This window comes from Lithobates pipiens, unplaced genomic scaffold, assembly GCF_037356315.1.
Source record: "Lithobates pipiens isolate NorthernLeopardFrog02 unplaced genomic scaffold, aLitPip1_a1.2 Scaffold_23, whole genome shotgun sequence".
Taxonomy (NCBI): Eukaryota; Metazoa; Chordata; class Amphibia; order Anura; family Ranidae; genus Lithobates; species Lithobates pipiens.
This window is the reverse complement of record NW_027507785.1, coordinates 291,036,779-291,051,546: the sequence shown is the minus strand read 5'-3', so window position 1 is coordinate 291,051,546 and position 14,768 is coordinate 291,036,779. Positions and strand designations below refer to the sequence as shown.

Here is a 14,768-nt window from a genome sequence, read left to right as displayed (position 1 = left end):
AGTAAATAAACCCCATTGTGTACTTAAAAGTGGGGTATACCTGTACCTCTCTTCCCACAGGCAAGAGAACATTCTTCCACCATTCCAATCCAACCAGCTGTCACTTATCTCACTCTGCTATCCTATTTTCTAAAGAACTAATCAAATGAAGGCTCTGATTGATATGATAATTTGATATTTCCTGACCAAAAACCTAAAGGGGTTGACTTAATACTCCATATTTCAGCACAATTTTTTTTTTTTTATATCAGAGGTTTTTATATTTCAACCATTGCTCTATCTCAGTTTAACAGTATGTTTGTAATATTGTATGAATATTTTTGTTATTTTATAGAATTTTGTTAAGCCCTGAATACATTATGCTAAATCAAGTTTGATATACATTGCTGATACCGATCCTTTTCCCATATGTACTAAAAATACATTAAAATACAGAATTCACAAGTGAAAAAAATTCCATGTCAAATGTTAGCTGAAAGCCAATTTAATATAATATTTATTTTCTGCAACAACATGTTTATGAAAACATGGATCTCTTTTTTTTTTTTTTTTTTCTTAAACATTTTTCAATTAAATAAAAAATAGCACCTATTAATATAGCAAAAACGTCTCTAAACTTCTGAACCGATTACAATTATTATAATTTAACATCAGCACTTTAAAATATCCGCTGTTTTTAAATTTTAATACATGTTACAAAATATATACACACAATAACAACATGGATTCCACTTGATGTCTGAAAATAAAAATAAAGTACATCCCAAACAAGGCGAAGCTTGTTCTGCAACATTTTTTTTTTTTTTTTATTCATCGTAAAAACATGATGGTTTTATATGCACCATATACATTGGGCTAGGAATGGTTATCACAAAAATAGATGATCCTTTTCATATAAATAAAGGTTTACTGAAATGGTGGACTGAGCAGTTAAAAAAAAAAGAAGGACTTGTAGTGGTGAAAATATTGATGTAGCCAGTACATATAGAGATCAGGATTAATTCAGCTAAAGCCGTTAGCACCTTGGTTAATAAAAAGGGATGTGTCAGGTACCTAGAAAAGAGGAGGCTGTTTTGTTGACCTAAAAGTCAAGTTTCTGGTGAAAATTATATAGAGGCTCTCCATTCATTATTTTCTGTGGCATAGACCATGGACCTTCAGAAGACATAAAATGTGTGTGTGAGTGTATATGTGTTTATGTATGTGCACAGTATAATTTTTTTTTTTTGCAAACTTGCAAAGAGAAGGAAAGAAAGTAAAGAAAATTAAATGATGGACTTTCCTATTCTTTAAAGAGGAAGTAAACCTAGATGGGTTTTACTACCTCTTTATTCCCCTGCAAAGTAAAAGCATAATGGGCTAGTATGCATTGCACACTAGCCCATTATGTGCCACTTGCCTGAAAACAAAGGCCGCGATGTCCATGATGTCCCCGCTGGAGGCTGCGTCCATCTTCACCCCTCTTCCTTCTGGGGCCATGGACTCTGACTCTCTGACTGGCCTGAGTCACCTAACGTCACTCCGTTGCATGCACGCACGAGCCAACAGTCACGGCATGGGCACTATAAAAACGGCATGATCGTGCCCTCTCTTTAGTGCGCATGCACCGATGACCTTGGCGCAAGCGTATATGGTAAATATCTCCTAAACTGTGCAGGTTTAGGAGATATTTCCAGTACCTACAGGTAAGCCTTATTATAGTCTTACCTGTAGGTAAAAGTGGTCTGCAAGGGTTCACAACCAGTTTAATGCTCAAAGTGTAAAAACATTTAAACATTAACCTTTTGAATGCTTAATGTAGAATAGATTTTGGGTAGAGTAAGGAAGAGTTTCAACCCTTGTTAGTTTTTTTGCATTGCGTCCCATTGGGGAGATTCACTTTCACTCCCACAGCCAAAACAGGAAGGGAGAGGATTCCCTCCAAGTTGAGGGTAATTCTTGGCTGTCACCAGATCTATAGTCCCCATTGGAAGGTGTTCTATCTATTCCTGTTCTGGTGACCACCCAAAATTTGGGATTTTCCTTCACTTTTATGCCGCGTACACACGATCGGACTTACCGGCAGACTAGGTCAGACAATTTGATCATGTGTGGGCTCCAGCGGACTTTTTTTCCCCAAAAGTCAGACGAACCTAGAAATAAAACATGTTTCAAATATTTCCGACGGACTCGAGTCCAGTCGAAAAATCCATTCGCCTGTATGCTAGTCTGATGGACGAAAACCGACGCTAGGGCAGCTATTGATTACTGGCTATGAAATTCCTTATTCTAGTCTGGTCATACATCATCACGCTCGAATCCATTGGACTTTGGTGTGCTTGTGTGTGGCCAAGTCCGTTCATTTGGAAAGTCCATTGGAACTCCACCAAAAGTCAGTCGGACCTAGTCCGTCAAAGTCCGGTCGTGTGTACACGGCATTACTCTCAGTGATAAACAAGATAAACAGGGATGGCGAATCTCTGTGGGGACACAGACAGCAATAAAAACCTGACCGCTGTTGTAATCCCTCTCTACTCTATCCAAAACAAAAAAAAAAAAGAGTTATACTTGAAATGCAGGAAAGGGAATAGAGAAGGCCGACATATTGGACAGACAGTAGTTAAGCTGTATAGACCTACAGCTGCTATGTAAAGGAAAATGTTGGTCATGATGGGCCTACTTGACCTCATGGCCCACGAGCAGTTTTCGCACGTGTTGCCCCATTTGCACCCCATACAGTTATGTTCTAGACCCAACACAATGGTGTCACTAATTCCTAGACATTTATTAGGTTGGATATTTTTCTCTATGCAGCAAAACAACCTCCTCCAGTCTAGATTACAGGAACACTTAGAAGCAGGCAACACGTAAGAGGTAGGGTATCACCTAAAGAGGTATTTGTCCACAAAGGACCAGAATCCGACTTAGTGTTTCATCCCTTTGCTGTCTCTGGGCACGCTGACTCTTTCTTACCAAAAAATGAGACAATAAACAAGAAAATTTGCTTTCAACCATGTTATTGCACTTCTTAGAGCCGTAACCAGTACTGCTCCAGGGCAAGCTAACTGCTTCCTCGAAGGGGACTTGTACAGTGCTTTTCACTTGTTCATATTCAAACTCAAAGTTTTATTTATATTTTATTTATACAAAAACATCAATGATTATTTAAAAAAAAATTAAATACTCTATCAATATTGAAGTTCTTTCTAAAATGCCATACGTCCTTCTTAGGAGGAAGTCTCTTCTGGCTTCTTTAGAAGATCGCACATTGCTTTGTGACGCAGTTGCCAAAACTGCTACCTTCTTAAATGTTAATGCTCTTTATAGAAAAGAGACTTGCACTAAGCAGGTGCCCCCAAGGCATCTGTACTGCTTTCAGAGGAAGCAGACGGGGCCGTTTTCTATGTAATGCTGTCCTATCTGGGGAGGAGACAATCGAGACATTTCAACGACCGGAAGTTGATTTGTTTCATGGGTGTGAAACGTGAACTGTGTCTTGTGCCAGCTGCCATCTTGTATCTGCAAAGAACAAAGGTTTCCAGTAAAGATAAATGCCAAGCAAGAAATTGATTTAACTGTTAACACTAAATATAACCAATTAAAGTGAATGTTAATGAAAAAAACAAAAAACTTCCATTAAAAAAAATGTTTTTTAGTCCTGTTTTTTATATTTTTTTTTGCAAAAGAGCAATGAGTCTGCAGTTCCATAGTCAGCTTGGTTGACATGTTCATAGCCTAGCCTGCACTACTATCAAGCTCCCAGGCCCTAGCCATTAGTCACACCAGTAGCAACAGAGCAGAAGTCCCTGCTCTCAAGCTGTGGAGAGAAGAGAGGAAGTGACTCTGATTTAAGCAATGGTATTTCCTGTATTTTTTTTTTATATTAATGGGGAGACATGCTTATTAATTGTCTATGGTGTAATATAAATAATTTGAATTAGATTATATTTATATAAAATGTAATGAACACATTAAGGGGTGTATTTATAAAAAACATTTGCAAAGTTGTTTGTCCATCAAAACTGCATGGAAATTAGTTCTGTGCACATGTGTCAACATTGAATGTTCTCTGGCTATATTCTCTGCATTTCAAACATGTGAATGTGATAAATACTGCATTATGACCATTAGATGGCAGTATAAGAAATAAGTATGCTCCTCAGTGCCATCTAGTGGGCAAAATGCAGCATTTTCAGAATTCATAGCCTCAAATTGCATAGAATAGAGATGGATAGCTTTCAACTCACACAGGACAAATGAACCAGCAAGTTTTCTGGATGAACAATGGGCTGCAGAACAGAATGTTCTCGTTTTTGTGGACGGAGAAATCTGTTAGTTTTTTTTCTTTCTGCCCACTAGCTGACCAAAAATAAAACTAACCGTTTATGGTCAGCTTAAAGCAGAACTAAAGTCCAAGATATAAGGACTGCGAACAGGCAGGGTCTTTATTGCAGAAGAAACATGCAGTGTCCCTTCTGCAATAAAATAAATCTATCTAGCTGTTTGCAATCTTCCTTTGGCTCAGCACCTGTGTGCCAAGATGATTGAACGCCTGCGCATGCACAACAAGTCATCCTGTGCCAACCTATGAAGATGACAGCAGCCAGGCACCCAGAAGAAGATGGGTGGCTAGGGGCATAAGACCATTAACGGAGAGGGAAGTACAGTATTTAGACTTTCCATTTATGTTCTGGTATTTTTCTACCTTTTAACCACTTGCTTATTGGGCACTTATACCCTCTTCCTGCCCAGGCCAATTTCCAGTTTTCAGCGCTGTAGCATTTTGACAACTTCGCGGCCATGCAACGCTGTATCCGTATTTAATTGTTATAATTGTTTTCACACAAATAGAGCTTTCTTTTGGTGGTATTTAATCACAACTGGGTTTTTTATTTTTTGCTAAAGAAACAAAAAAGTTGAAAAAATAATAATTTTTCATAGTTTGTTATAACATTTTGTAAACAGGTAATTTTTCTAATTCTCTGATGTGTGCTGATGAGGCTGCACTGATGGGCACTTATAGGCACTGATGAGGTAGCACTGATGAGACTGCACTGATGGACACTGATGAGGCGGCACTGATGTGGAGGCACTAATAGGTGGCACTGATGAGGCAGCACTGGTGGGCACTGATGAGGAGGCACTGATGTGGCTGCACTGATAGGTGGCACTGATGGGCACTGATAGGTGGCACTGAGCACTGACAAGCGGCACTGGTAGGTGGCACTGTGGGTATTGATAGGCATTGGTAGGCGGCACTAATAGGCAACACTGATAGATATCACTGATGAAAAGGCACTGATTGGCAGCACTGGAGGGGTACTAATTAGGTTAATGCTGGTGGGCACTGATTAGGATCACTGGTGGGCACAGATAGGGACTGATGTCCCTGTAGCAGAAGCCAGTTACCAGCTTTCTTCTGTTCTCCTTACGCTGATCGTGAGGAGAAAAAAAAAGCCATTAACTGGCTTCTGTTTACTTCTGTGATGAGCTGGCTTTTGCTGACAGCTGATCATGTGATTAAGGGCTGCTGTGATTGGCCCTTTACCCTGTTCTGTGATCAGCCGAGCCCAATGGACTCGACAATCACAGGATGTGCCGCGGGGGGGTTGGCGCTCGAGCAGCGTGATTACAGGAGGACGTCTATGGTCATCACTGGAAGCCCACGCTGTAGCCCTATTTCGGCTATAGCACAGGCAGAAATTGGGTAACAGACCAAGCTTTCAAACAAAAGTGTCAGAGGGCTGGTAAAAAAAACATTTAACAGTTACAGTGGTGCTTACAAAGACTGTTTCTGTAACTCCCCACAAATTGTTAGCTGGGGTTTGGCTGTAATTTGTTAGTCAATGGCTATGGCACATTCTCGAGATTTAGACAGGGAAACATAGTAAGGGTGGAAATGACATCCACAAACTATTCAACATACAGGAGTTACAATGGCGCAGCCAATACCCGGAAGTCACGAAATAATATAAAAGAGAAATAAGGTATTTTCAAAGGTTTTTTTTTGGCGATTTTCATGTGTATCGCTTTGCAATATTTTAAAGCATATATATATTAAGAAAAAAAAGAAAAAACTTACTGGGTTTACTTCCTCTTTTTTTTTTTTTTAGAAGCACATGATTAGATTGCCTTCAAAAAGGGTGGGCTCGGGGCACAGAGCATTGCGCCCCAAACCCACCCACTTGTGACATTAGTGTATAAACATTTGCTATTGTCTTCCTGCTTCTCCTCCCGGCCAGTCAGGACAGGAAGTTGGTCCCAAGACTGGATTGGCTGGGGGGGGGGGGGGAACGACCGGATTGGCCAGGAGGAGAAGACGGGGAAGCCGCCCACAACCTGAATGGGGTCATCTCGGGGCTGGCTGGTGGGTGAGCGAGCTGGGAAAGAGCGGGGCTGGCTGGTGGGAGAGCGGGCTGGGGTAGGTGCAGGGCTGGTGGGTGAGTGGGCCGGTGTAAGTTGGTCCTAAGATCGGATTGGCCGGGGTTGAGAGAAGCGACCGGACAGGAGGAGAAGACGGGGAAGTCGCCCGCAAACCTGAATGGTGTAATCGTGGGGCTGGCTGGTGGGCAAGTGAGCCGGGGTAATAGCGGGGCTGGCTGGTGGGAGAACGGGCTGCGGTAGGTGCAGGGCTGATGGGTGAGCAGGCTGGTGTAAGTGCGGGTGGGGGGGTGGAGGGTTTTTTGCCCCCCCCCCCCCCAAAATGGAGCACCAGCCGCCACTGCTTATAGTAATACATGTAGCTACATTGCACAGTGCTCATCCAATAGTGTTAAATGATAGAATAACAGTCCTGTCACTCCATTGGGGTATACCTTACACTTGTTGAACCAACATGTTTTGAATACTATTTTCATATATCTTCATCAGGGAACAGGCATGTCAGTTATCTCCACTATGTCAACTATTACATCAACCAATACTTAAAAGAAAGATCAAGGTGCTTCTAATCTGGTCCATCCAGGCCCATAAGGACCTTCCCCAGGAATACCCCAGGTATGCTCCAGACCATAGATCATCACCTTCTGACCAGAGAAGCAGCCCCCTGGTGATCTGTTGCTGTCTTGCAATCCCTTGGGTTACTCACTGAAGGAGCGGGAAATGTATCTACTTTGCATGTTTAATGTATAAAGGGATGTTGCCAATAACCAGTCCTGTGCAAATTACTTTATGTTCTAGGAATATATTACAATTTTGTTTTTGGGTTTAATACAGATTTAAGGCATGGTTATCCCAAGTTAGCATGTCCACTCAAAACGCCTGTGGGGACTAACTGTTAATGTTAATGTACATTGTGTTTTAACGTTTCACAAAAAATGCTATAAAAATGACTTCATTGTGCAAATCCAGTAAGTTTTACCTTGCATTCATCCAGAATCACATTTCTTTCAAGTAATTTGTTTCCTTCAAATTTGTGGTCATTCCATCCTTTGAAGGTAAGCGATGTGTCTCCTCCTAAGACCGGAGTGTTCAGGCAGTGGATGGTGATGGTGTGGACAGCCTCGGAGCTCAGCAAATGGAGAAAATTCATCTGCACTTTACCCACATTAAACTCCAGCTGGTTGAAACAGAAAATATTGGTTAGGACAGAGCACACTCTCAGCACTGCAAGTGGTTTGCAAAGAGCTGCATATATGAGGCCGCTCGGCATGAAGGCCCACATGCCAAGAGGCTGCACATGTGTGTTCCGCCGGCTTGAAGAAGATAACTCTAAATTGGTATACTGTAAACCAGGGGTGTCCAAACTTTTTTCAAAGAGGGCCAGATTTCATGAAGTGAACATATGTGAGGGCCGACCATTTTGCCTGACATTTTTTGAACCATTAAAATTAAATGCAAATGAAATATTTTATGCAAAGTTTATTGCAAACGGCATACTATTCATTTCATAACATTGATGACAATATATGATGGTATATAATATAAATATCTTCTCTTCTTCGTTTAGGGTAACGATGAGCTCAGGCGTGTTATGTTTAAAAAAATATATATAAATCTCTAACTCTCTCTCTCTCTCTCTCTCTCTCTCTCTCTCTCTCTCTCTCTCTCTTTATATATATATATATATATATACCGTATATACTCGAGTATAAGCCGAGATTTTCAGCCTCTTTTTTGAGGCTGAAAGTGCCCCCCTCGGCTTATACTCGAGTCATCGCTGTCTGCCCGCTCGATCAGCGTGTCGAGCAGACAGACAGCGGCCATTCTATGATTCAAAAGCCGCGCCTCCGGCTCCGCCTTCGCCTGTGATAGGCGGAACACTGAATTTCCCAGCAGCCTGTGTTCCGCCTATCACGGGCATCGTCTCATCCTCGTACTACGGACGAGGATGATACGACGTCCGTGATAGGCGGAACACAGGCTGCTGGGAAATTCAGTGTTCCGCCTATCACAGGCGAAGGAGGAGGCGCGGCTTTTGAATTTTACAATGGCCGCCGACGAAGAGGGCACGGGACGGAGGCAAGGCAAGGCAAGGCACGGCATGGCACGGGACAGGACGGGACGGGACGGGACGAAGGCAAGGCACGACACGGGACGGAGGCTCGGGACAAAGGCTCGGGACACAGGTAGGCTGGACACACACACACACACACACACACACACACACACACACACACACACGGATGGAGACACACACACACGGATGGATGGATGGATGGAGACACACACACACACAGGGATGGATGGATACACACACACACAGGGATGGATGGATGGATGGATGGAGACACACACACACACAGGGATGGATGGATGGATGGATGGAGACACACACACACAGGGATGGATGGATGGATGGATGGAGACACACACACACAGGGATGGATGGATGGATGGACACACACACAGGGATGGATGGACGGACACACAGGGATGGACGGACACACAGGGATGGACGGACACACAGGGATGGACGGACACACACACAGGGATGGACAGGCATGTCTCACCCTCGGCTTATACACGAGTCAATAAGTTTGCCAGTTTTTTTGGGGGTAAATTGGGGGCCTCGGCTTATATTCGGGTCGGCCTATACTCGAGTATATACGGTATATATATATATATATATATTACATCTGTGGCCCCCAAAGCTTGAGCGAGTTATGTTTTTTATGCTGTTAATATATCTATCATCTTTAGCCTGACAAATCCCGAGCGCTGCTCTCATTCTTAGTATGAGCCGGGCGTGTGGCTGGGCGTGTTCACAAGTCTATGTGCCCGAGCCTGCAAGGAATCTGACAGAGTGCCAATCACAGGCACTGTAACATTTTCCCGATCTCTGCATCTGCAGTCCGCAGATGCAGAGATCGGGAATAGTCACAGTGCCTGTGATTGGCTCTGTGCACCGTCAGCTTCATAGCAGCTTGGACAAATAGACTTGTGAACACGTCTAGCTACATGCCCCAGCTCATACTAAGAATGAGCGTGGCGCTCTGGATTTGTCAGGCTAAAGAAGATAGATATATTATCAGCATAAAAAAACATAACACACTCCAGCTTTGGGGGCCATAGGTGTATATATATGCAAATTCCAAGTGGGGGCCACATCAAACCAGAATGCAGGCCGGACTGTGGACATACCTGCTGTAAAGGCTTTTAAAGCATTGCTTACAGAGATTTTTAAATACTGTAGGTTTGGCGCCATTCTATAAGCATGCGCAATTTTACAGAGTGACATGTCAGGTATCTATTTACTCGGCGTAACACCATCTTTTATATTTTATAAAAAAATGGCTATTATATTGTGTTTGTTTGCATTAAAATTCATTAAAGTGTATTATTTACAAACAATTTGTGTTTGAAAAACCGCTGTGCAAATACCATGTGACATAAAAAATTCAAAAACCACTATGTTTGGGGGTTCTAAGTAATTTTCTAGCAAAAAATATGGATTTTTATATGTAAACAAAAAGTCAGAAAAGGCCTGGTCTTAAAGTGGATATTTTACCTTTGTCACAGTAACTGGTGATAAACATGTCTGTCCTCCAGCTGTAAAGTTACAGAAGACCTCTATAGCATCTGATGGACAGCCAAGATTCGGGTCAATCCAGTACTTTCCTAAAAAAAATAAAAAAATGCATAGTTTAGAAAAAAAAGTGTGTACATATACTGTTTATTGGTGGCATAGTGGCTTAGGCAGGCCATACGCAGTTTGAATCTCAGCCGGCCAAGAACCGTGTATGGGCAGGCTGAATATATGATCGATAAACTTGGGTACAACCAGCATGCCGGTTGTTGCAGGAAAGAAATCTCCTCCATGTATGGCCAGCCTTACTGGTTAGTGCTTATGCCATGTAGTGCTCAAATCTCGGCCAGGACACTATCTGTAGGAGTTTGCGTGGGTTTCTTCTGGGTACTCCAGTTTCCTCCCACACTCCAAAGACATGCTAGTAGCAGTGGCGGCTGGTGCTCAAAATTTTTTGGGGGGGCACAAACGAACTGAAAAATACTGAACCCCAATCAATAGCAGCATCCCTATGCCCATCAAATGTAGCCTGTATGCAGATGAATTGCAGCCATTGTGCCCATCAAGCACAGCCACTGTGCCCATCATATGCAGCCACGTGTGCCCATCATATGCAGCCACGTGTGTCCATCATATGCAGCCACGTGTGCCCATCATATGCAGCCACGTACGCCCATCATATGCAGCCACGTGCGCCCATCATATGCAGCGACGTGTGCCCATCATATGCAGCCACGTGCGCCCATCATATGTAGCCACATGTGCCCTTCATATGCTGCCATTGTGCTCATCATATGCAGCCACTGTGCTCATTATATGCAGTCACTTGTGCCCATCATATGCAGCCTCTGTGCCCATTACATGCAGCCACTTGTGCCCATCATATGCAGCCACTGTGCCCATTACATGCAGCCACTTGTGCCCATCATATGCAGCCATTGTGCCCATCAAATGCAGCCACTTTGGCCAATCAGGAAATAGGTCTGACGCCCTGCCTCCTGATTGGCGGGGAGGAAGGTTAGTGTGAAAATAGCGAAAATTTATTTTCTATCGTCACACAATTGGGTGGGATCAGGCCGCAGTCCTCCCCCCCCCCCCCCCCCCCAGGAGCCCACCCTATTTTGAAGCCTATTAGAGCCTCTGGCTCTAATCAGGTGCTTCAAAAAGTACTACCCCACCATAGGAATCCATGTGTCCGGCATCCTAAAAGGGGATAATAGGTAGGTCAACAGGCTCCTGTCTAAATTGTCCCTAGTATGTGTGTAAAAATTTGAGAAAAGCCCCCCACTACCTACTTTGTAAAACATTGGCCCAAAAAATTCTATAGTTCCACGGAAAAAGGCTTTCCATTATATATCAGACTTGGTGCCCAAAGAGCTGGCCCACAGAATTGGATACAACTGAACGGTTAGACACACACACACACATATACTCTATATACACACTGTTTATAGACCACTCATCAATGGTGATAGGAAATTTGCAATGTTGGTTACCAGGCTACATACAGTACAATAAAAGAAAAGGTTATTTTTTTTCTATGGATAAAAGGAAACAGTCTTACAGATCACAGAAGGGTTCCAGCAATTAACTATAATGGTGACAGTAATGTTTGATGATAAGTACTTGCATGCATTACTGTCACCATTATTTCACACAAAGGAAGCAATACAAAGAGAAAATTATACTTTTTAACACAAGAACATGGTACAGCGGGCACATATCAGGAATATGAAATGTTTAGGTAACATATTCTTTAAAGAGAAAAATTAGTTAAGCTGGCCTACACTAAAAGAATTTGGTGTGAAGATGTTCTTTTTAACATTCATTTGCATTTATAATCATTAGTGAGGTCAAACTGGTGTTCATTTTCAACCACAGTGGCGAGAATATTTGAAGGAGCAGGGTGGAAAAATTTTCTCCAGCAAACTAATTTCTAACAGTCTGTGTGGTTTTTGTTTTGGAAAGTCCATTCATTCCCAAATCAAATGTTAAAAGCATACTTTATTTAAAGTATTTTCAAAGGACTTTGGTCATGTCTTCAAATGTATTAATGAGAGTTTTTGTAGGAATATTCATACAAACGTTCGTACTATTTGTTCACAAACCTACTGGTGTATGGCTAGCTTGGTACATTCCTATTCTGTGCTAATGAGGAAATAAATAATATTTATAAATAACTATTTATTTCCAGAATATTAATTTATTCTGGCCATTGAATTGAATGAATGCTCAATCACTAAAAGCCCCTAGCTCTTAAGCGTGTTTACATGCGTTTAGGCACACTGGGTGTTTTTTCTACTGAAATGCTCCTCTCCTGAATGCACAAGTGATAATTTTTGTCCTGCCTCTATACACCTGTAATTGCCCATGTGTACATGGACACAAAGGCTAACACAGAGGGGTGATTAGAAGCAGAAAAAAAAATGCCAAACACCCTTAAAGTGGCTTTGATTTTTTTTTTTTAAATAACAAACATGTTATATTTACCTGCAAGTGCAGTGGTTTTGCAAGGATCAGCTCCGACCCCTTCTTTTTGGGTCCCTCGCTGGCACTCCTGGCTCCACCCCCTTGAGCGGTGCCCCCAGAGAAAGCCGCTTTCCCTGGGGGCACCGCGTGTGCTTGCTCCTGAGCTGCTACTTTATAGACAGATAAGACACATAAGCCGCGGCTCGGCCTCCCCCCCCCAGCTTTCTCCTCCTTGGCTCTCACTGGTTGTGATTGATAGCAAAGTGAGCCAATAGGCTGCTGTCTGAGGAAGTAGAGTTTTGGGACAGCCGCAACTTTTGTGAACCTGGCTGCATTGGAGGTTGCTCACCGAAGTTTTTTACCTTCATGCGTGGTAAATACCTTCAGCCTTTACAACTACTTTAAAAGCAATGTGAGGCCCAAGAGTGCAGTATAGGCAGAGATCACTGGGAATTACAAGTTTACAAGATTTATTTCAAGAACAGGCAAGTATTTTTCTGTATGCGGACAAACACTTTCAATGGTATATTTAACAGATGAAAAGGGAGCAAACACTAGAAGTTTGCTTCAGTGAGCTGGGATGTGACAAAACAGGCTTGAATACGTACCATCTGCCACTTTGCGTTCACAGTCAAGCAAATCACGGCAAATTCTCGCTGGATTGTCCCGGGTCCCGGGCGGGTTCTTTATACTGTGCATCAAATCTGTCAGGTAGTGGAGCGTTTTAAAGATCTCTGTGCTGAAATCCAGTATCGATACTTCAGTATTCTGATAGCTCTGGTCAGTAGAAGCAGTGTTGAATGGAGGGTAAGCAAGGGTAAAAAAACATGGCATAAAGGAGAAGTGTGCCAGACCAATCAGAAGTCAAACAGGAAGGCAACCCAGGAGGTGCATAATGTAAATAATTTAATAGAATCCAAGAGAGGAGAGTTAAGTTCATACAAGAAGAAGAAGAAGAAGAAGAAGAAGAAGAAGAAGAAGACCATGTTGACAATAACATTTTGGGGGAAAAAAAAAGAGAAAAGATTAATTAGAATATAAATAAAATATATAAAATAGAATATATATATATATAGAAATACCACAATCAATTTTTTACATGATGTGAATTTCTTTTTTATGCAGCCCAGAAGTTTTTCCTGTTTTGTAGACTTTAGAGAAGGGTTATTGTCCCCGGTGAGACACTTCATTTTTCCTTTGATTACAATTGTAACATTTTCGGGGGGCTTCACGCTAATCCGCTGCGGTTTTAGCGTACCTACTGTTTCTGTGCGAGTTATCTGCACTTTGCTATTAGACTTCTATTAGATCAGTAAAAGTCAGTAATTCCTCTTGGAGAGAGGCTCTAGATGGAATTACATGAATCTTGGCACACTAGTACCTCTACTATCTTGGGACATTTTAGCAATTACTGTCCAATTATTATACATAATGCAAAACACTTGCAACTACTCCACAGGGAGATATAATCATTCTCTTTTGGGGTTCATGTTATATAAACAAACACAATCTCTTTAGGCCTCTACTGCTTTCTTTATCCTTCTTGCATGATTTTAAATTTGGACTTCTATACGATTGGATGATTGTGCCACATGCTTTTTAGTGTGTTCCATCCCCCCCCCCCCCCGGTTTTTTTCATTACTGATCTGTTTTTTAGTAAGTATATGGATACTTTTTATTTAAACATACTTGTTGGAATCTGGGTCTCTAGAAGTATACTTATTCATAGTATTTACATTGTAGCTCTTATATTGCCCTATTAGTGTACCCTCTCTGTGATTGACCCCCTGCATGGGTATAGGCACAGTTGGGGCCCACTCTTGGAATTTGGCGGCTATCTCGGGTGCAACTTCTGGTATGTGATGTGAATCTGTAGCACTTTAATACTTCCTGAAGAAGTCAATGTGGTGAAACATGTAGAGGACTAAAGTGTGCTTGGGACTCAGTATAATGTAAAAACGATTGTTTACGATTTCTACTCCTTGTATAAATGAAATATATATTTTTTATACTTCCCTTTTTGGTGGACTTAAATGGCACCTGCAAATTCCCATCCTATCATTGTCAAAACGACTCTATTAGATCAGGCAGTTTTGGTGCATCTTCCAAAAAAAGCACTAAAAGTCCTCCTGTTCTGGGGTTCCCTGTCAATGCTCTGGACTACGTCTCTTCTCTGTGTGCCAGCAGGAATCTGTTTCTTATGGTGGCACATATGCAAGCTTGATCCCAACCCGCACTGTATGTGTCTATTGACACACACATTGTGTCTCTGCCCAACCTCTTGCTTTCTAGTCACTGGATTTGATTGACAGCAGCAGGGGCCAATAGCTCCCACTGATCACACATTGAGAAT

General features: G+C 42.1%; 1 protein-coding gene across 1 annotated transcript in view; it reads right to left on the bottom strand.

Moving 5' to 3' along the window:
* Positions 1-512: 512 nt before the first annotated feature.
* COL24A1 (collagen type XXIV alpha 1 chain) overlaps positions 513-14,768 on the bottom strand; it is a 413,884-nt gene continuing 399,628 nt past the window's right edge. The window contains exons 57-60 of the mRNA XM_077450311.1: positions 13,024-13,192; positions 9,929-10,038; positions 7,340-7,537; positions 513-3,498 (exon numbers count right to left, since the gene is read on the bottom strand). Of these exons, the coding sequence (XP_077306437.1) occupies positions 3,355-3,498; positions 7,340-7,537; positions 9,929-10,038; positions 13,024-13,192 (621 nt within the window). The 3' untranslated portion in view covers positions 513-3,354. The remainder of the gene's footprint in view (positions 3,499-7,339; positions 7,538-9,928; positions 10,039-13,023; positions 13,193-14,768) is intronic.